We start from the raw sequence: 22,734 nt of genomic DNA on the forward strand, positions 1-22,734 counted from the left end.
AGTCAAAATGTTGACACGGGTTTTTCAAGTTTTTTGTTTTCCGACAAGCAGTATTTCATGCTCTACCATCCACTAGGGCATGGGTCTTCAACCTGTGGCCCTCCAGATGTTTTGAAACTACATGTTCCAACATGGATTGCCACATTTTTTCCTATAAGAGCATGTCAAAACTGTCAGGGCATGCTGGGACATGTAGTTCCACAACATCTGGAGGGCCACAGGTTGAAGACCTGTGCACTAGGGCATGGAGGGAGAATATTGTGCACTTTTTCGGTGTCCAGGTTGACGATCGACATTCGGGACGAAAAAAAAACCTGTGAAACCCCCGTGCCGACATTTCGAATGTACACCTTGCTAATGTTACCTATGCATGTGTTGACCTTATAACCCTGTCGACCTAAAGCCATGTCGATCTTTTCAAGGTGTCAACCTAAGGCCTGTTAACCCAATGTATGTTGACCTCTCTCATGTTACCCGCAAAATTACTGACAAGTAGTGTAATCAGTCAGGTTATAGGCAATGAAGCATCTTACCTGGGAACAGGGATGGTCTTCCCTCTATAATGCCAGGTACCTGCAACAGGAGAAACCCACCACGCTTTTGCAGACAAACACCACTTAGACCTAATTCTTTCATTTCTAGCTCATTGTGGATATCTTCAAGCCAAAGTAGAGTTGACATTTTCTTGCGATAATTTGCCAGTGCAAGGATCTGTAAATAAAAATAAATACAAAAAGTTGTTTATATGGCAAGATGACGTGTGTATTTGATGTGCACCAGTCAGTCACTGGTAATTTTAAATAATCCCCAAAAGTGACTGGGGATTCATTCATGCTGTGTAACTACAACTTTCTATAACTAGGACAACTAAACCACAAAACACAGTTTTAAGTGAAGGTAACTTACATAGGTGGTTGATGTAGCAAAACATTCTGATTAAACACTTGCGCAAATACTTGGATTGGATCTTAGGTGAGGTTTACAAACACAATAATATATAATAATAATATTGGTTTTTACGCACAATATAATTCTTTCCCAATGGAATATATAGCTTTCTTCTTCCAAAGATAAACCAATGCAGAAGTGAATTGTCCAGGAGTCCTATGTATTTGTGTGGAGTTCCTGGTGCACTCAGTGATCACAAGGCATCCAGGTTCTGTGGTCCCCAGATTCTGGGAAAGCCAGGTTGTGCTGCAAAAGAATATTTGTAATGGCACAGTCACAAAGGCTCAGCAGGGATCATGCCTGATCGCTTCACCTCACAGTGATCACAAGGCATCCAGGTTCTGTGGTCCTGAGTGCACCAGGAACTCTACACAAATACATAGGACTCCTGGACAATTCACTTCTGCATTGGTTTATCTTTGGAAGAAGAATATGTTGCCCATAGCAACTACTAATTTTACAGACTGATGTAGCATTTGACAAGTACCAAGCCAATTGGTTGCTATGAGAAACTCCACCCCTAGATCCACTGTTGGATACATCAACCCCATAGTTTGGTAGTCAAACACATCGTGGGTCACTTAGCCAATCCCTCCCATCACATACACACACTGTCTAAAGGTCTACAGAGATATCAAATTTAGATGCTGTTTTGAGAGATCTACTTAAGACTTATAGGGCCTACACACATAGCAAGTGTGCTGAGGGATCTGAACTATGCTAGATTGCTCAACAGACAGTGCTGCTCAGCACACACACACACAGTGATGTGTAGTGCTGTGTGCTCAATAATCTGTAAGCGCCAGTGTTCTCCGTTGAAAAGAGCACTGCATATTACCGTATATACTCGAGTATAAGCCGACCCGAATATAAGCCGAGGCACCTAATTTTACCTAAAAAAACTGGGAAAAATTACAGACCCGAGTATAAGCCGAGGGTGGGAAATGCAGCAGCTACTGGTAAATTCCCCTGTATAATAATACAAGGACACCACAGGCTGCTTCCCCTACATAATACAAGGACACCACAGGCTGCTCCCCCTACATAACAGGACACCACAGGCTGCTCCCCCTACATAACAGGACATCACAGGCATGGGACACCACAGGCTTCTCCCCCTGCATGGGACACCACACCACAGGCTTCTCCCCCTGCATTGGACACCACACCACAGGCTTCTCCCCCTGCATGGGACACCACACCACAGGCTTCTCCCCCTGCATGGGACACCACACCACAGGCTTCTCCCCCTGCATGGGACACCACACCACAGGCTTCTCCCCCTGCATAGGACACAACAGGCTGCTCGGTTTTTACTGACCTCTGTATTGGGGGGGTTGCTGCAGCTGCCGCGCTTTCTGGCTCCGCAGAGAGGCGGGGGAGGAGGGTGCATGGCCGCCGCTGTCCTCCTGGTGTGTCCTCCGCTGCCCTGCTCGCCGCTGCCCTGCTCGCAGTGTCCAAGTTAGGTAGAGGCCGGGTGCCGCTGACCGGCTCCACAGGGGGAGGGGGGTGCACGGCGGCAGCCGCTGACTTCCATTTGCGGCGCCGATGCCCTGCTTCATTCTGTAATGGCCAGGCCTCCTGCACCATAGATGTCCTCAATGCAGGAGGCCGGCGGCCATGTTTCTGTAGCCGCGGCCATCTTCCCTAAGCCGCGGCTACAGTATGAAAGCCACTGACTCGAGTATAAGCCGAGTGGGGCTTTTTCAGCAAATAAAAAGGGCTGAAAAACTCGGCTTATATACGGTATATTTATGGTCCCTGCTCATTCTTTATTCTACCGAAAAAGAAAGTTTAGAAAAGTTTCATCTTGTGCATTAAGAATAAGAAGTTTTTTCCCCATAAACAAAATAGTTGTAATTACCTCTCCCAGACAAGGCTCTATTGCTAGTACATTCCGATTTAGCTCCACACATTTCTGAAGCCTTTCTGGTATGGGATATATTGGAATAAAACTTGGAAGTTGTCGTCTTGATGGCCTGTAACAAAATAATGCCACGGTTAAAAAAGAAAGAGATTAGATAGATTTTTTTATGCGGTGCTATAGAAGAAACGGCAAATTATTAAATAATATACATAAACACACACACAAACGTCACTTTATAAAAAGGTATGCAGCCATAATTCTCCAAGGAATAGATGTGGCAGCGTTACTTAGGTATTCTGATCTGCTGCACATTTGTTGGAAATGATCCACCTTATTGCAAAGGTACTCGGTTGGAGTGAAATACTGTATGGTGACTTTAGAGGTCACTGGAGTACACCAATTTATTGCTATTCTTTGAGGTGTGAGATTACCTAAAAGCCCCCAACTACTTCATTTTACCAATACAATTTCCATCACTAACTGAACACATAGCCAAACCTCTTGGCCCTCCACATCTGAGATTATTTTTACCCAACATGACAAAAAACTGCATCAATGTCTTTTTTTAAAGGAGGATATGAGGAAGACACTCAAGACAGAAGTGTTCCACGTGTGTAAAGGAAAACACCTACACACTCTTGCTCCATTGGTATTTGGTTCCACATCATCTAAACTCAAATTCCAACAGATTATGGGGGGTATTCAATGTCAGGGTCACGGCAGTCGAGCTTGCTCGACCGCCGTGACCCAGTCCCGTTCTCGGTCAGCTCGACCGAGAACACGCAGGCGGGATTCAATGTCCCGCCTGCCGGGGAGCGAAAAGGGGGCGTGGTCGCGAGTTGCGGCCGGGAAGAGGCGAGCTGCAGCCGGCAGAACGAGCACGACAGCTAGTGATGTCGGGCTCGTTCTGCCGAGATACCCTGCTCAATGCTGTCGGGGAAGGCAGCATTTAATAGGGCCCGGTGGGCATCTCCCCGATGGGAGGTGCTCGCCGGAGATTGAATATCCCCCTAAGTTTTCTATTCTCCATAGGGTCTATGTCACGCCACTTATTAGAAGTCAATTTGGGACCGGTGTCTCAAGTAAGCTTTGTGGGAATGCAACCTGGCAAAACAGATGTGTGTTGATTTGTGTTACATATGCTAGGTTATTCTTTTCTACTGGCACCAAAAGATTGTTTCGGTACTGTATGTTAGTTAGGCGCCCACTAAGCTATTTGCTTAGTTTTACGTGTGCACTCGCCACATTATATAAGGTCAACTCCACGCGGACATGGATAGTGGGGGTATGAGCTACGGTACTTGTGTATTATCACGGCGCCCAGTTTTGCTACGTACGGCACCGTAGGGAAATCGCATCGCATGGGCCATTTAAGGTTCATGCGATTCGATGCAATTTTTTAGTGTCATTTATTCGCTGCTCTGTCAGCCCCGGGCCATCGCATCGCATGGCCCACAAAATTGCATGTGATCGCATGCGATTTTATAGGGTGTGCGATGCCATTACATTAGCTATACAATAATATGATTGTATGTCCCCAAAATAGGTTTAACGTACCCCCCTCCCCCACTATCCACGCCACTCTGAAGTGTGGCGAGCGCCAGCGGAACACGTCCTCCGACCTTTTCATTCCTCCACGTCGGCGTGGAGTTGATTTTATATAGTGTGGCGAGCGCAGCGAGCCTCCGAGCCTGAAGCGCGGCGAGCAGACGCGGATTACTTTACATAAAGAACAAAAATAGGCAGATTGTCCTCTCCACTGGCGCTCTAGTAGGATGGTACCTCCCTTAAATTCGAGGTACGGTCCTCTTCTCCCAATAAAAGTGATAGCAAGGTGTATTAATAAATACCATACATCCCTCAAAGTACAGTGACGCTCCTCTTCTCTGCCTCTGTAGATAGCAATCTGTGTCACCAAGATTTGTGTCCCCTTTGATAGATGGGTGGTCAATTAAGCTCTCCCCAAAAAGGAATACAGAAAATGGCAAAGATAGTAGAATACCATTTAATGTACAATCAAACAATACACAGGTGAGACAGATAAAATAAGACAAATGAATGGTAGGATGGCCTGTTACCCGATATAGTGGAGAAAGTGGATAACGATCCAGTCCTCAAAGATGGCAAGTATGGATGGCAGTGAACCCGGGATTTTCACTGTCAAACGACCACAACAGCAGGCGCAGAATCCACCCAGTCCAGACAAAATGTCCACAACAATGAAGTCCCAGGGAGCTTGCTATCACTTTTATTGGGAGAAGAGGACCGTACCTCGAATTTAAGGGAGGTACCATCCTACTAGAGCGCCAGTGGAGAGGACAATCTGCCTATTTTTGTTCTTTGCGTATTTAATGGTGTTTGGGTCACCATTTTAGTTTGAACTCTCCATAGGCTGCTTTAGCGCACGGACTCATCGACTTTTATTCTTTTGTATACATTGGATTACTTTACATGTATTCCGCTGCGCTTGCCACGCTTCGGGCTCGGTGTCTCGCCACACTATATAAAATCAACTCCACGCCAACATGGATAGTGGGGTAATGTAATGAAAAAGTCGGAGGACGTGTTCCGCCGGCGCTCGCCACGCTTCGGAGTGGCGTGGATAGTGTGGGGGGGGGGTACGTTAAACCTATTTTGGGGACATACAATCATATTATTGTATACCTAATGTCATACCATGGCACACTCTGTAAAATCGCATGTCATTTTGCGGCAGATGAGATGCGATGGCCCGGGGCTGAGAGAGCAGTGAATAAATTACATAGGAAAATCGCATCGCACTAAAATGGCCGATGCAATGCGATTTTCCTACGCTGAATAGCCCACTAAGCAAATTGCTTAGTGGGCGCCGTGCTAATACACAAGTACCAAGCGTACCAACTATAGTGGGCGCCCAACTAACATATAAGTACCATTGTTTCTTATCTTGCAAGTTACAGTATTATTTAGGCCTATTTTTTGACTGGGGTGCCAGACGGGGTCCCGACAGGCATTTACCCGACGTCGGGAGCCCGACTGTCAAAACACCGACAGCCGATGGCCACCTGCTATGCCACCTGTCCATGACCCCCATAGAGGGAGAATAGAATAGGTGGCGAGCCACCGTGCCCGCAGCATGGCGAGTGCAGCGAGCCCGCAAGGGGCTTTGTTGCACTCACCATGCTGTCTGAGTCCAGCCAGTTGGTATCCCGACGTCGGGCTAATGACTGTCAGGAGCCTGACTGTCGGACCCCTTTACCACACCCTTTTGACTGTCTATGCACTTTCTCTTTGGTATCGCAAAGGCTACTGAACACAACTTAACAGCTACTGAAACTACAACAGACTTTACGTACAGCAATGTCAGGCAGCAAAACTTAGGTCAGTGGTTCCCAAACTTTTTTGAATCACGGCACCCTAGAGCATCAAAATGTTTTCAAGGCACCCCTAGGCCAAATGCTTCTTATTGAGAAAAAAAAATTAAATTAAGTACATTGTGTGTATATGTCACAGTTATCTGGTGAGCGACAGGATTTGCTCCTGTTTGTCCACATATATTATGATTGGCAGCCATCAGAACTAGTTTGGCCTGTTACATTGACCATTAATAATATGAATTGATTCTGGTCCACCAACCCAAGGCACCCCTGCAAGTGTCCTGAGGCACCCCAGGGAGCCTAGGCACAGTTTGGGATGAGTTTGGTACAACACCATCCCTATCTCTGGAAGGTGGAGGGACTCTTCTAGAAAATATCCACTTTTCCTGGAACTTTATGCATTGATGTGTAATTAACACCTAATGTTATAGACACATTACAATATATGTCGGTTTTCCTTTTTTGGGGGTATTATTCATCCAAATACATCCTTTTGGATCAAGTGTGATACTTAGAACCATCAAGACCAGGGCTGGGCAACACCGGCCCTCCAGAAGTTGATGAACTACACATCCCAGCATGCCTTGCATCAGTTTCAGCATGGCCACATAGCAAAACTAATGGAAAGGATCCTGGGATGTGTATTTCATTAACATCTGGAGGGCCGGTGTTGCCCAGCCCTGATCAAGACCCTCTCTCCAACCAACAGAGGAATGTTATGTGTATATTTTCATACATTCTATCTAGCGCTTCATGTATTCCACCTATACCCGTTATTGTATTTTGGGACAAAAACTATGTGCACTGCAGGGGGGCAGATGTATCATGTGCAGAGAGTTAGTTTTGTGGGAGTTAATTTGTTTCTGTGCAGGGAAAATAATGACTGCTTTATTCTTACACTGCAATATAGATATCCGTTCAAGTACAGTACAAACCCAACCCAAATCTAACTCTCTCTGCACGTGTTACATCTGCCCCCTGCAGTGCACATGGTTTTGTCCATTAGGGAGAGAATTTTCCAAGCTAACAAGAATCAGGCCCAAAATAACCTAGAGGGTTAGCCAAATTCTCCCAGTTTGTCTCCTGCTTAGTCAGTATTGTCTACCATAGATTGACTGTGCAGGCAAAGCAATTCTGACTAGATCATAGACTATCATTAGTTAGACAAAATCGCTTAGTCAAAATCTCCAGTGCATCTAGTCAAAATTGTCCATAAGCCAATATCTCACCATGTGTATGGGGCTATAGATATCTAGAATAGTGTTTCAGTGAATAGTAATACATGCCTTTTACATGGTGCAGAAAGAACGATGCTGTTACTCTTTCTCTCCTGAAGAATTTTGTTGATTTTTGAAGTAAATTGTGTAGCAGGCAGCAGTAGGCATTCCTCTTCACTTTCAATCGTAGCTTCAATATAGCGTCCAATAATAAATTCTTGGAAACAGAATAATATCAGCTCTCTGCAGCGGCCGGGGTTTCTTAGGAATAAAGCAGAAAATCTTTTAATAGCATAAAAAAAGGGATTGGATTAATAAAAAACAATGTGGCTTATGTCAAATGAGGTAGCACAAATTAGTTATAATCATTGTTAATCTATTTAATCAAACATGTGGGGCAATGGACACAAGACAAAATATAGTGGTAATGTTTACAATAGGACAATGGGAAGAGTAAGGGTACAAAGTCATACTGTACACCAACTTATTATGATGGTTTCCTTCCATCCAGTATGCATTCATAACCCTTTCACACTGTCCACGTTATTGCCAGGTTAACCCAGGTCACGGTTAGGTGAGAAAGGGTCACATGGGGGGAAAAAAACTGGGTCCAGGAACTGGGGTGTCCAACCCAGGTAGCTTCCAGAGTTGTACACGTGTTACAGGGCAGTGTGTACTGGTAACCCAGGTCCCGTTAACACATTGTGGAGAGCTGGCTCACCAATACTTGGAGATAATGTCCTCTCCAAGCGCCAACAATAACCTAAGTACAGTCACCAGTGTGAACAAAGCTTAAGTCGCTGTGCCTTGAATCCTGCCCTCAGTTACTCTGGCTGGACCAGGGAATTTGGTGTAAAAGGGGTATAATGTATGTGAGTACTACAATACAGATCAGGTAATAGCAGTTGCACATTAATAAAGCACACAAAACACGGTCACTCCCAGCATTTGCGTGCTTCCTAGAGCATCTGCCTTTTTCTATTCCTATTTTAACATTCAAAGCTCCTCTTCTGAGGTCAGCATCCTCCACTATAGACTGCCTGCCATGGTGTTACATGCTCTCCAATTCCCTCTTTCTCGTCCTGGTACCGGTCTGCTCTCTTAAGCGGAGAGTCACTCCTCAGTGCTGTACAGTCACTATAGATTATGGTACACCTGCATAGCTAACACATCTATGGGATGTTATTGGTCAAGAAGTGTCTACATCTGACCATTTCTAGAGCATCATTTCATGTCCCGTGGGCCAATTTTGAAGATCATCCCACCTGACTAAATTATGTTTAACTATGTCTCAATAGTATCAGCATTAAAGAAGTACAGGAGCTGTAGCCACAGTGGGGTGTGAGCGCTCTTACTAAAATAAATAAAGTGTAGCCTGTTTCATAGGAGCGCCAAGTGCCAGTTCTGCTGGCAGGGGAAATATGCACAGAGAGGTCTCTAGCTTTAGAACTGTACCAAATCTTATGTAGACTCTAGCATACATACAGGTATTGTGTACAAACAGTGCAATTTCAAATATCGAAATCGCATAGTAAGTTAGTCAAATTTGCACCATGTTCAGCCACATGCTCTCCCGATGGGCGGTGTCGGTAACATCTCGCTAAATAGACTGTGTAGGTAAGTCTATCTTGACTATGTCGCCTGTAGTATGGATTTGGTCTAGGGCCAAATAGCGAGATAATGTAGATCTAAAGGAGATCTTAAGTGCACTTAGCCAAAATCAGATAATCAGAATTGGCCATTAGACTGAATCTCACTGTACACAGAGGCAAAATAATAAAACCAGCGAATGAACTTCTGAGAACATACCTTGCTTCACAAGTGATTGCAATAAAGGTCTTCTCCCCAGGAGGAATCACCATTGCTTCACTAAAGCCAACATTTAAAGATGGAGTTTTCTCATGGTTTCCATTCAAATCACAGAAGGCACCCATATTTCCTGATGTCAATTGACCGTTATACATCATCTGGTGATTATCTGCCCCTTGATGAACAGGACTCTTTAAAGTTTCCGTACAAAAATCACTTCCTGCTTTTAAAGAAGCAGGATCACTCATGCATTTAGAATAATATTCTAGATAAGGCAAAGAACAACCCATGCGATAAACCCTAACATTTGGGGTCATTAAATTAGAAGACAAAGCTTCAGTTCTTTCATTCTCATCTCGTTTATCACTGGTTACATTACATAAGGATGATGTCATCTGCTCAGGCTTCAATAAAGGATTGGGTGATTTCAAGGAGGGTGAAGAGTCTTTGCCTAGATCCACTTCTGAGGTACACATTTGAAACTTGAATTTATTTTCTTTTTCCAAACCGGCAGCTTTGCAAGATACCAGAGAATGGGTGTTATTTCCCTTATTCCTGAAAGGAAGCAAACCAACAAACATATTACAAATGAACAAAATCTTACATATGAAGCAAGTAATATACATACAGTGGGAATACCCTCTTTATTTTATGTTCCAGCTTCTACGATCTTCCTCATCTGCCAAATGCTCCCTCATCCACCTCGAATGGCTTGTGCATTTTCGTTCTTTATAGCAACGGTACAAATGCTGGGTATTTATAACATCTTGTCCATATGGATTCTAATATTTTAAATATTCATTCTACTTTTCTATTTGAATAAATACTTATACAAAATTAGTAAATGAAAAAAAATGTACAAGTAAAACATATGTAGTTTATTCACTACATTAATAAATAATTTTAATCTCTAAACGTTTGTCAAAGAAATCACAAAAAAAAAAAAAAAAACCACAATCATTGCTTCCATACAAAAAGAACAGCTGGCTCTATAGAATTTACATACTCAATGCATATTTGCAGAGATTTACTCTGTCCTTGTTTGATTACTCCAAAATTAGTCATCCTGGAAATTTCCAAGCCTCCTTTGTTCATCAGCAAAGCAGCAGAGTACTGGCGGTCTACATCCTCATCACCAGGTGTCGGCAAACTGCAAAAGCATCAAAAACATTTTTTTTTTTTTTCATAAAAAGAATCCAACATAATTGACTGTATACTATAACATACATATATCCCTTTTCCCAGATTACATGGGTGTGGGAAAATTTAAGGCCCCATCCACTATGGTGAGGTATCGCATGCAATACCCTGCCAATTCACGCGGCGGCTGCCGAGTGGCAGGATCGCTTTGGAGTCATTGTATACAGTCCTTTTGCATACAATGTATGGTATGCGATCCTAGCAAGGCCTATAGGCTGCAAAAAATATTCATGGCAGCCCGTAGGATCTGCGAAGGTAAAGGACATGGGAATGCAACCTCAAATCGCAATTGAAGTTAAATGAAATGCGACATGTCACTTTTCATGCGATCTTTTGCAGCACTGCATTGGAATCGCATAAAAAGTGGCCTTATTGCACTAGTGGATATCTGCCTTTATTGTCATTTCAGTCATTAGTAATTTCTGAGAATACATTTTGGTTCCCTCACCCCCTCAACTGCTACAATAGAATTCACAGTGGATCAGGTAAATGGTGTTTTTCCACAAATACGTACAATTGTTTCCTAGCCCCATAAAAAAAAAAAAAAAAACTATTCTGGAGTAGTGGCACATTCTAAAAAGATCAAAACCTTTGTGAAGATCTCATGCATTCCCGTATGGTACCAAGGCAGCATGTGTTTCTAGCACAGGAGCTATCGCTTGGTTTGGTTATAAGGCAGGTACCCAGGCAGCACAAACTGCCCCCCGGGAGAGCCAGCAGGGGGGTTAGTTGTAGAGATAGTATAGGATGAGTAAATCTAATCCATTGCTCAGAATCCAGTTTACACAGGTGTTGTACGTTGAGAGGGGGAATGTAAATGAAAATGTGGCATGCCTATAGTCTGTGCGTGACTATGGCTGTAACTGCATTAGATTACAGCTGAAGCTGCTTGTGAGTCCTATTCACTATGTTTTACAAATAAGAAGCATTTTAACTTAAGTCACAAAACAGAAGCCCAGTGCTCCAGACATACATGGAACTTAAGCACTAAGGATAATGTGATTTGTATTGAATTGAGGATAGATGTATGTGGACACATCTGTACAAGGAGTGTCAAGTAAGAGAAATTTTGTTACCCATTTCCTTTAGCTGGTGCTATACATAGTGCTCTCCAAACATAACATGATTGGTTGCTCTCTACTACTACGGTGTTAACAAGGTCATTTCGCTTAGGTTTATAGTCTTCAGGAAGTTGTAAGGAATCCATCGTGAAGAATATGCTCTCATCAATTACACCAGTCATTCCATAGAAAGCAGAGATCTTCACCTGGATAAATGAACAGAAATCAGCATGGTAAATTTAAAACATTACTCTGCCAAGTGATCTACCCCTGGTATACAGCTCTAACATCTGCTTACAGTCGCAATGCCTCGTGTACCAATGCTATTTGTGGGGTTTCCCAGTCCCCGTTCAGACTCCAGGTCAGGTCCCGGATGCAGCCGCTACTTAAGTGAAAAGGGCGGGTGGCTGAGTATAGTGAAGCACTAGCATAACGCTAGCGGGCGGCAGGGGTCAGCGGTGTTGGGAGAATCGTCAGAGGGCAGCCCAGTGTTTTAAACAATTCTCCCGCCACCCGCTAGCACTACTGTGGCGGATGAATTGTTTAAAACACTGGGCTGCCCTCTGATTGGCTGAGATCTCAGCCAGAGGGCAGCCCAGTGTTTTAATCAATTCTCCCGCCAGCGCTGACCCCCACCGCCCACTAGCGTTATGCTAGCGATACACTATACTCCGCCTCCCCTCTTCCAGCACCCGATGTGCCATCGCAAGATGGCATGCGACATCGGGTGCTGAAAGGGCACCCAAAGATGCGATCAGATGCGATGATGTCCCATCACATCTGATTGCATAAGGGTATGGGCACCATTACATCTGTACAATGAGATTTGCAATGGTGGACTTGATTGCGAGACCTAAGCTGGGTTGTCCACCTTGGTTAAAAGTCCTGGGAAAAACCCTGCTAGCGAGCATGGCAGAAGACACGGGACTCTAAACACAGGTAGACCCTTTCAGACCTAAACCAGACCTGAGTTGAGGTGCGTTCACACACAAAAACCTTTAACACTTACAGCAGCGGTTCCCAAACTGTGTGCCGTGGCTCCCTGGGATGCCGCAGTGCTGTAACAGGGGAGCCGCGGCAGCATGCTGACACTGGCAGCCACATGTTTTTCAGTGAAGACAGTCCAGTAGTGAGCAGAGTCAGCCTGCGCCGGGGGTTATGTGCAAGCAGGAACCGGGATGCACTAGCATGGCCACGCGACAGGTGGGCAGGTGGACGGATGTTATGTGACTCAGCCGAGTTAGCTAGTGGCAGGGGAGGTGTCAATCTGAGCCCCCCTGCCACTCAGTACCGAGTCAGCTGGTGGTAGGGGTGTGACAGTCTGAGCCCTCCGCCCCGCCACTCAGTCATCAACTAGCCGCCCTCCCCCTTCAGACATCTGGCGGGGTGAAGAAGGAACTATGCTGGCTGGGAGACTGGGCTACATAGTACACATGGCGGAGATATTGTAGGTGCACTCCAGGAGTCTCTAGCCTTTCCTCTATTTTGTTACATGTACATATATATCTAGAGAGGGGTAGCACCACAGCTGTTAAAAATCACTAAAAATATAAAAGAATAAGAAATATAAATTGAATAAAAGAACAGCAGGGGATCACATATGGTCTGAGCAAAAAGGAATACTCTGTGTGGAATTAAACACCTCCTCCAATAGTACACATGGCGGCTGTGCCTCGCTGGACTCGGTGGGGGGCGGGGCTTTGTGGGACTCAGGGGCGAAGCTAAAGGTGTATCAGCTAGCGCAGCTGCTGCTTTCTGCAAAAAGGCAGAGGAGATGCTGCATTTCCTGGGCCACTCAGCCAGGCTTCACTGTTACTTTGTAGGGTAAGAGTGATATATGCGTGTATATTTTATATATATGTGGGGTGGGTTAAGCTGAGGGGGAGGGGGTAAGGGTTAAGTTGCAGGGTACGAAGGTTAGGATTAGGCTACAGGGGGGTTGGGAAGCGCAACAGTGTGATATAGAGCGCAGGCAGCATGATGAGGGAGCGCATCAGTGTGATAAAGCACAGGCCACCGGGTAAGGGATTGTGTCAGTGTGATAGAGCGCAGGCAACGGGGTGAGGGATTACATCAGTGTGACAGAATGCAAGCCACAGGGTGAGGGAGGTCATCAGTGTGATATTGCGCAGGCTGCATGGTGAGGGATTACGTCAGGATGATAGAGTGCAGGCTGCAGAAATACGTCTGCTCCCAGAAATACCTTTAGCTTGCTTGCATTTTCCGCACTGATGTTCAGATTGTGCCATCTTCAGATGGCAAACCTGAACGCCATGGAGAAAGCAGAACTTACCATGCCTTCATGAATTGCACTCACCATACTAAAGAATGGTGATGGGATTCAGCGTACGGAGCTGGAGTGCCGCTGGAGAAGTCAGGAACTATATAAAATATATTTTTATTTCTTGGATTTAGGTTTATTATTTTTACAAATAAGTATTTTTTTTAGCTGATCTAATTACTAAAAAAAAAAAAAAAACAACAACACATTTTGACCCAAATACTTAAACAACGGACAGTTCAGTAATTATTTTGGCATAAGGGTGCCATCATGAATGGCACCCTCAAGATGAAATCATGAAGACCCAAAGGGTGCCTTAAACCAAAAAAGTTTGGGAACCACTGACTATTGCCTTCACAGATGAGGCATACACTGAAAGCTACATACCTGGTCTACTCGCTTACACCTCAGCGGTTTTACAGAACATGCCTCACTGTTCCATGTTGATGGATTGATGAAGTACTCTGCTTTCACCCAGTCTCCTTTGTAAGGAATATAATCTAAAAATAGAAATGGATAAAACCATTATGCAAACAGTAGGGGTCCTACTACTGTGACCTTTTCTCTCTGCACATACTGTAGGTCACCGGTTTAGACATCAGTTCAAAATAGGAGGAGCGAGTTTATTACATTAGATACAGAGTCCGCCTGCCACGGAGTCAGGTGGTAGTTTTAAGTCAACAAACATACTTACATTGGAAGATAAAGTCCATTGTAATTGTGTTGACAGATTGCAGTAGCAAAGTGTCACAATACAGGCAAGCTTGAATAGAATATCTGTGGTAGCAAACTGTGCACATTAGGCCCTCCTTTACAGTGCCATGACTATTGGGTCTACCATGAACTGGTAGACCCAATTCATAGTTCACCAAAGAGTACACCACAGCCTTTCCATGAAACGGATAACCTTACAACACTGCTAAATTAGGGGACCTTTATTTTGCCTATTACAGGTCTAATGACTTTTTTCACCAATATTTTATGATATTGAAGCAGTATTTTTAAATGTATTCTATATAGGACATTAGTCTTTGTGTATAATAAATGGTTACCCCCTTTTTTTCTTTTTATGTATCTGCATGACTTGTTGATCACGATTTTGGCGGAACATCCATAAAAAGGTTTACTGTGCACTGCTTAATTTTGTATATACACTGCCTTACACAAACACACACACACACCAATAACAGGATTATCCTTCAAGTCTTGTACGTGTCCATATGGCAATGCAAAACTTAGGTGAGCATATCTAATATACAGGGGGAGCTGCCTGCATGCTATTGTATCATACATGCTAATCAATAATATGAAGATATAGGGAAGAATACTCACATATTTTTCACACATAATAGAATGGGAAATTTATACTGAATTTAGCCACACGTCCATCCATAACATTTACATAGTCCAATATATACTTCTTAGAACACAAAAATTACACAGAAATTACCTTTGCAGGCATCACACAAGGAAAAATATGTTGTCTGATTAATTTCTCCTCCATCTTTATTGCAAAAAGTAACACTGCCAATTAAAACTTTTAAATCAAGATCCAAAGCATTTGAAGAAGCCGGAGTTTCAGTTTCCCACCGGTCAGATATGCACTGCACCTAAAGGCAAGCACAAGTCATAAATTACCATATAGGGTCTGTGGCTCAACACCAAAAAAAATGAATTCTTTGTATGCTGGAAGGAGATACGGTCATTGGGTCTACAGCAAGTTGGTCGACAAGCATTAGGTCGACAGTCAAAAGGTCGACATGGGGTTTTTCACTGTTTTTTGAGCCGACAGGTGGTATTTCATGCCCTACCATCCACTAGGGGCGTGGTGGGAGAATGAAATAGTGCCCCGAGCATAGCGAGGCACCGTGCCCGAAGAATCGCGAGCGATGTGAGGGGATGCGGTGCACTGGAAACTGTGTCCATGTTGACTGTGTCAACATTCAGGTCAAAAACAGTGAAAACCCCATGTCGACCTTCTCACTGTCAACCAACTTGCTGTAGACCAAACGATCCCCACCCATTGGAAGACAGGAGAAATAAATATTTTCTACATTTTACACACTTAAAAAAACTTGACACAAACCAGTTTTCAGCACCGTTCTAATTACTGGTCGCAGGAGCTTGCTCCTGCGACCAGCTGATCACCTCTGCGGCTCCACTGGCAGAGGTTCCCTTTAATCAGCGTCCATCTCTGGTCGCTGATGAAAAGGAGAAACTGAGCAATATATTGCTCAGCCATATATGGCTAGCAATATATCTCCCCCGTGTGTACGGGGCTTAAAGGGCACTACATACGTGCCAGAGATTCATAACGGGAGATTCAGCACAAGAGATTTCACTCTCTCAGATAATGAGCCACATACAGAGAGATTTGTGCCAGAGATTCATAACGGGAGATTCAGCAGGAGAGATTTCAAATCTGTCACAACTGTCATAGTATTTGACAGGCACAAATAATGACAAGAATGTGCTGTGATATTAGTAATTGACTGTATTTGAACATAGAACAATAAATGATCTGGGGCGGGATGTACTAAAGGGAAAATGTGGTAAAACGGGGGTTTTACCGCATTTTCCTATTTACCATAACCCGTCCGCCCCGTTTTCGCTTGGCAGGGTATCGCCACCCAGAGGGATTGGACCCACTCGCACATCCACATGCGCCAGATACCAGCGACTGAAACACTGGCAAAAACATTGAGAGTGTCTCAGTCTGTAAATATCTATCTTTAAAACCTTCACACCTTTTTGAGGTGATGTACCACCAGTGAATTCTAGAGGCCTCTCGATGGACCACATTACTTCTTAACGGAAAGTGAAACCAAAATGATGTTTCAAACATCCTGGATTTGGACAAAGGGAGCTGTAAAGACAGACTTTAGAGGTAGGAGCAGATAGGGACGAAGCCAGGGGAAGCCAACTCCAGTCCTTGAGAGCTACCAAAAGTTAACATTTTCCAGGTCTCCTCACAGAATCACAAGTTTAGTAATTATCTCTACTTGTGGATCTTTTGTAATTTGGCAGTGAGTAAAGAGTGCACCTGCTAGGCAGGGCCGGATTAACAATGGGCCTGATGGAGCTATAGCTCCAGGCCCACTCTCCAAATAGGCCCATTTTGTAGCTGAGGGCCAGGTCTTTCCAACGAGCCCAGCCCCATGTTGCTAGCCCCCCCGGGAACCGGAGATACCGCCAGGCAAAGCTGGAAAGTTTTCCCCATAGGATAACATGGGACCCACTAATTCCGACCTCAACACGGTTCCAACGGCTGCCAGTTCCCCCTCCGGCATCACAGAAGCTCGAGGTTGATATCTCAGTTGAACCCAAATCGCTGGGCCTTCAATCTGATACCTGGTCCATATGGGTTCATTGGTTCTAGAGATATTGCGGGTAAACCAATTTTTTTTTTTCATTTCTGAAAATAGGAATTTGGTACTCACCGTTAATTCCCTTTCTCCGAATCCGTAGGGGACACTGAAGTCTACGCTGGGGAATAGAGTGGTGTATCGGAGGAGTCGGCACTTTAAGAAACTTGAACTGTGGTATGGCTCCTCCCCCTCTATTCCCCCCTCAGACCTCAGTCTTAGTTGACCGTGCCCGAGAGGAGAAAAGAGACCAGGGAATCCCCAATAGAGAGAAAGAACATTAACAAAAACAAACAACCATACTACTCAGTAGGCTATCAACAACACCCAGACGCATGCATAACCAAACATAACTGCATGCGCTCAAAATAAATCCCCCCCTTTTGGCCTGAACAGTGCCGGGAGGGTGTTCAGTGTCCCCTACGGATTTGGAGAAAGGGAATTAACGGTGAGTACCAAATTCCTATTTTCTCCTTCATCCTTGGGGACACTGAAGTCTACGCTGGGGACGTCCCAAAGCCATCCCCACGGGTGGGAAGGCACTGGGCATCCTGAAGCACCGCACGGCCGAAACTGGAGGCAGAGGCCGCAAAGGTGTCAAACCTATAAAACTTAACGAAAGTATTAGGGCCCGACCAGGTGGCCGCCCTACATAACTGTGCCAGGGAAACTCCCCTGGCAGCGGCCCAGGAAGGCCCCACCGAACGGGTGGAATGGGCCGAAATCCTGACTGGCGGTGACTGTGAAGCATGAAGGTAAGCCTGCTTAATGGTGAGACAGATCCACCTAGCCAGAGTCTGTTTAGATGCTGGCCAACCCCGCTTCGCCGAAGAATACAGGACAAACAGTGAATCCGACCTTCTGAGATCTTTGGTCCTATTCACATACACCTGCAAGGCTTGGACCACGTTCAGCGAGGCAGAATCTCCCGTAAGAGCTGGAACCACGATTGGCTGATTCAGGTGATAAGATGAAACCACCTTAGGCAAATAATCCAACCTGGTCCGAAGCTCAGCCCTGTCCGGATGAAACACCAGATAGGGAGACCGGCATGAAAGAGCGCTAAGATCGGACACCCGGCGTGCCGATGCTAACGCGAGCAGTAACACCGTTTTTCAAGTTAACAACCGCAAATCAATAGAATCCAAGGGTTCAAAAAAACTTGACTTAAGATAATCCAAAACTAAGGAAAGATCCCAAGGTTCCTCCGGAGCCCGCACTGGGGGCTGAAGACGGAGAACCCCGCTCAGAAACGTCTGCACCTCAGGAATGACGGCAAGACGCCGATGAAAGAAAACTGACAATGCAGACACTTGTACCTTAAGGGACCCTAGGCGCAAACCCGCCTTAAACCCGGACTGCAGAAACTGCAGCAACCGAGACAAAGAAATAACAGCCGTGGGCAAGTTACGGCACTCGCACCACGCTACATAGGCCTTCCAAATACTATAATAATGCCGTGAAGTAACCTCCTTCCTGGCTCTTATCATAGTGGGAATCACTGACTTAGGAATTCCTCTTCTGCTCAACAGTGCAGCCTCAACAGCCATGCCGTCAAACGAAGTTGCCGTAAGCCTTGGTAGGCGAACGGCCCCTGCTGTAGAAGATCGTCCCTTAGAGGTAGCTGCCAAGGATGATCTGTCAGGAGCCCCTGAAGGTCGGCATACCAAGGACGACGAGGCCAATTCGGTGCCACCAGGATGACCGTGGACCTCTCCCGCTTGATTCTTCTGAGTACCAACTGAATCAAGGGCAACGGAGGAAACAGATAAATGAGGGCATAGTTCCAACTCGCGGTCAGCGCGTCCGTCGCTACCGCCTCTGGATCCCGAGACCTGGAACAATACAGCCGCACCTTCCGATTGTTCCTGGAGGCCATCATGTCCACCTGAGGCATCCCCCATCGGTGGGCGATCTGGGCAAATACCTCCGGATGTAAGGCCCACTCCCCAGGGTGAACATCCTGGCGACTCAGATAGTCCGCCTCCCAGTTGTCCGCCTCCCAGTTGTCCACCCCGGAAATGAAGACCGCTGACAAGGCCAGAGCATGCCGCTCTGCCCATTGCAGAATTGGACGGACCTCCTGCATGGCTCCGCGACTGCGCGTTCCGCCCTGCCGGTTCACATAAGCCACAGCCGTGGCATTGTCCGACTGAATGCGAATCGCCTTCCCTCGGAGGATCCCGTCCGCATTGGACAAGGCCAGACGAATCGCGCGAAGCTCCAAGATGTTTATAGATAGCTTCGCCTCCTGAAACGACCAACGACCCTGGAAGTGCTGTCCCAACACAACCGCCCCCCAGCCCCGGAGGCTGGCATCGGTCGTTACCATCGTCCAATCCCAGATTCCGAAACGTCGGCCCTCCAACAAATTGGCCGACAGTAGCCACCACTGGAGAGAGAGACAACTGCAAGGTGATAAAGCCACCATCTTGTACATGTGCAAGTGGGAGCCCGACCACTTCCTGAGCAGGTCTAATTGAAAGGTCCTTGAATGGAAGCGGCCGAACTGAAGAGCCTCGAACGAGGCTACCATCTTGCCCAGCAATCGAATACATAAGTGCACCGACACTCTCCGAGGTCGAAGCACCTGCCGAACCAATTCCTGCAGTGACAACATCTTTTCCCGAGGCAGAAAAACTTTTTGAACCTCCGTGTCCAAAATCAACCCCAGGAATACAATCCTTCTTGAAGGATTCAGCTGAGATTTCTGGTAGTTGAGAATCCAACCATGGGTCAATAACGTCTGGCAGGTTACCTGAATCGCCTGCGTCAACTGATCCCTGGATTCGGCCTTGATGAGTAAATCGTCCAAATAAGGAACGATCTTTACTCCCAGAGAATGAAGCACCTCTACCATCACTGCCATTACCTTGGTAAACAGACGTGGCGCCGATGAAAGGCCAAAGGGCAGAGCCCGAAACTGAAAATGGAGATCCCTTATCGCAAAGCGAAGAAACTTCTGATGCGGGACGTAAATGGGAATATGCAAATAAGCATCTTTGACATCCAAAGATGCTAAAAATTCCCCCGGCTCCAGCCCTGCAACCACAGAACGAAGAGACTCCATTTTGAATCTGTGGTACGTGATGTATTCGTTTAAAGCTTTTAAATTCAATATTGGTCGAACCGAACCGTCCAGTTTCGGAACCAGGAACAGGGGAGAATAAAACCCCTCTGTGCGTTGTTCGGAAGGAACCGGCATTATAACTCCTGCGGTCAACAGCTTCTGTACTGCTTGAAGAAGCAACTGACGGTTCAATTCCACGTGAGGCAGACCTATTGTAAAAAACTGGCGAGGAGGAGTACCGGAAAACTCCAGTCTGTACCCCTGCGCAATTACGGACAGAACCCACTTGTCCTTGCAAGACCCCTCCCAGGCCTGCCGGAAGTCCAACAGGCGAGCCCCTACTCTGGGATCCCCCAGGTAGGAGGGCCGGGAGTCATGCTGCGGGCTTTTCGGTTTGCTTGACGTCTGCGCGCCGAGCGGCTGGTCCTGAGGAAGTGGCTGCTCCACCAAACCCTCTGCCTCTGCCACGAGAAGCGGTAAAGGATCCTCTGGACTTACCTCTGAACTTAGGTGCCCCCCGAAAGGAGCGAAAAGCCGGGCCTTGATAAGGCTTTTTGGGAGGAGGGGCCGCGGAAGGCAGGAAAGTTGATTTGCCTCCTGTGGCCAGAGAAATCAACTTGTCTAACTCCGGCCCAAATAAGACCTCTCCCGTAAACGGAAGAGCCTCTACCGCCTTTTTAATGTCCGCCTCCGCTTGCCAGGACTTAAGCCACAATGACCTCCTAGCCGTAATGGACTGAGCAGAAATCCTTGCCACCAGAGCCGCAGAATCCCTTGCAGCCTCTCCAATATACATCGCAGATTCCCGCATCTGTTCTGCTAACTGAATGAACTCCTCAGACGAGCCCTGATCATTCAGACCTTTAGACAAATCCTCGGCCCATTTCTCCATGGCCCTACTGACCCAGGAAATCACAAGAATGGGCCGAAGTGACACACCTGCGGTTGAAAAAATCTGCTTAAGCCCCGCCTCTAGACGCCTACTTCTAGAGGGTCCCCCGGTTCATCCTCTGAAGTATCTCCCTGTAACAATAAAGGAACACTTCTTTTCCTCAGGGGAGGTGGAGCACTTGCGGACCCTGAAGGCACCGCAGTGGTTTGGACCAACGCCTTCACTGATGTAATCAGTTCTCTGGCCCAGGTAGGCTCCGCAGCAGACATGGAAGCCAGTTGCACCTGCAATGACTCCCTGTCCCTGCGAGACGCAGCCATCTCTGATGCCAGAGTGGCTAACACACTGGTAACTCCCTCAGTGTTCAGAATAGGGACCTGACTCTGCCCAGCATCCCCTTTGAAGCAATCCTTACACAAGGATACACCCTTCACATGCTGCGTAAACTGTTGCTCACACTTAGTGCATACAAACAGCTTTGGAGAAGCTTTTGACTGAGACTTGGTTGCCATCTGCACACACACACACACCTTACACACAGGTGGAAGGAGGTGAAATACGCCAGACAAAGAGAGCCCCCAACAAGGACCCCACACCAAGAGCAAAAGCACCAAACTAATAGGGGGAGAGGAGCGCACCTTCCCCGAATTAGGCCCACCTGATAATCTCTCCAGCGGGGAAGTCTCACAAGAGAAAATCCCCTCCACTCACCCAGCGCAGCATTCAATAATATCCAGGCTGAAGAGGGAGAGAAAGCGTCCTGCTGTCCTGTTCCAGAGAACTGTAGAGGCACAGCAGACAAGGGAGCAGCGTGGCAGGCACCGGCGTCTGACGCTGAGGACTGCAGCTAGGACGCGACCACTCACAGGTCCGCCTCTTCCGTCCTCATCAGAGCGCGCTCTGTACACAGCGGCGCTGATTGGCTGTCTGCTCCCTGCTGGACCAGCGAATTAACCCTGGTCCAGCCGTCACCCAGCGCTATGCGCTCGCACGCCCTGCTCTCTCCGGCGGGCGACTAGGTCGCGGCCCCGTAACACAAGCCGCAGGCAGCTGTGGCGGGACCCAGACGCCGATGCGTCCGTGACCGGAGTCAGCCGCGTGCGCCGCAAGCGGTGCCGCTCTGACCCCCCGGAGAGCTATCCCACGTCGCAGGCAGCCGGCACGCGCTGGCTGCCTGTCTCATATATAAACAAGCAAAAACAAAAAAGGCCCCAAACGGAGCCCCTTGCCCAAGGATCCGACTCCTCCGGGCACTAAACTAAGACTGAGGGGGGAATAGAGGGGGAGGAGCCATACCACAGTTCAAGTTTCTTAAAGTGCCGACTCCTCCGATACACCACTCTATTCCCCAGCGTAGACTTCAGTATCCCCAAGGATGAAGGAGAAATGTAATTTCATGGCTGTTCAGGTTGCTTGAGGACAGATTTCTCTGGAACCAAACAGCCCAGTTTCAAGGGACTAAACTCTTTCGAAGCCTACATGTAAATGGGTTAATTGGTTCTGAAGATATAGCTGGCTGTTTAAAGGGGGGCGGGGGTGGATTTTTCTCCCCCTCACACCAGAAAATGCAGGGACTAGGCTTGTGCAAAAGGGTCCAATCCGGGAATGTCCCTGCATGATCCTGGGACCATATTCCCTGGTAAGTCCCTGCATTTTCTGGTGTCAAAG

General features: G+C 46.6%; 1 protein-coding gene across 3 annotated transcripts in view; it reads right to left on the reverse strand.

The window, feature by feature from the left end:
- MOV10L1 (Mov10 like RNA helicase 1) overlaps positions 1-22,734 on the reverse strand; it is a 110,933-nt gene that overhangs the window by 69,897 nt on the left and 18,302 nt on the right. For all 3 annotated transcript variants that reach the window (XM_083182892.1, XM_083182893.1, XM_083182894.1), the window contains 8 exons: positions 15,190-15,349; positions 14,127-14,239; positions 11,474-11,664; positions 10,204-10,347; positions 9,198-9,752; positions 7,458-7,649; positions 2,813-2,927; positions 534-711 (listed from right to left, as the gene is read on the reverse strand). In XM_083182892.1, the coding sequence (XP_083039018.1) occupies positions 534-711; positions 2,813-2,927; positions 7,458-7,649; positions 9,198-9,752; positions 10,204-10,347; positions 11,474-11,664; positions 14,127-14,239; positions 15,190-15,349 (1,648 nt within the window). The remainder of the gene's footprint in view (positions 1-533; positions 712-2,812; positions 2,928-7,457; positions 7,650-9,197; positions 9,753-10,203; positions 10,348-11,473; positions 11,665-14,126; positions 14,240-15,189; positions 15,350-22,734) is intronic.

The sequence above is a fragment of the Crinia signifera genome, chromosome 4, assembly GCF_055691185.1.
Source record: "Crinia signifera chromosome 4, ASM5569118v1, whole genome shotgun sequence".
NCBI classification, from domain to species: domain Eukaryota; kingdom Metazoa; phylum Chordata; class Amphibia; order Anura; family Myobatrachidae; genus Crinia; species Crinia signifera.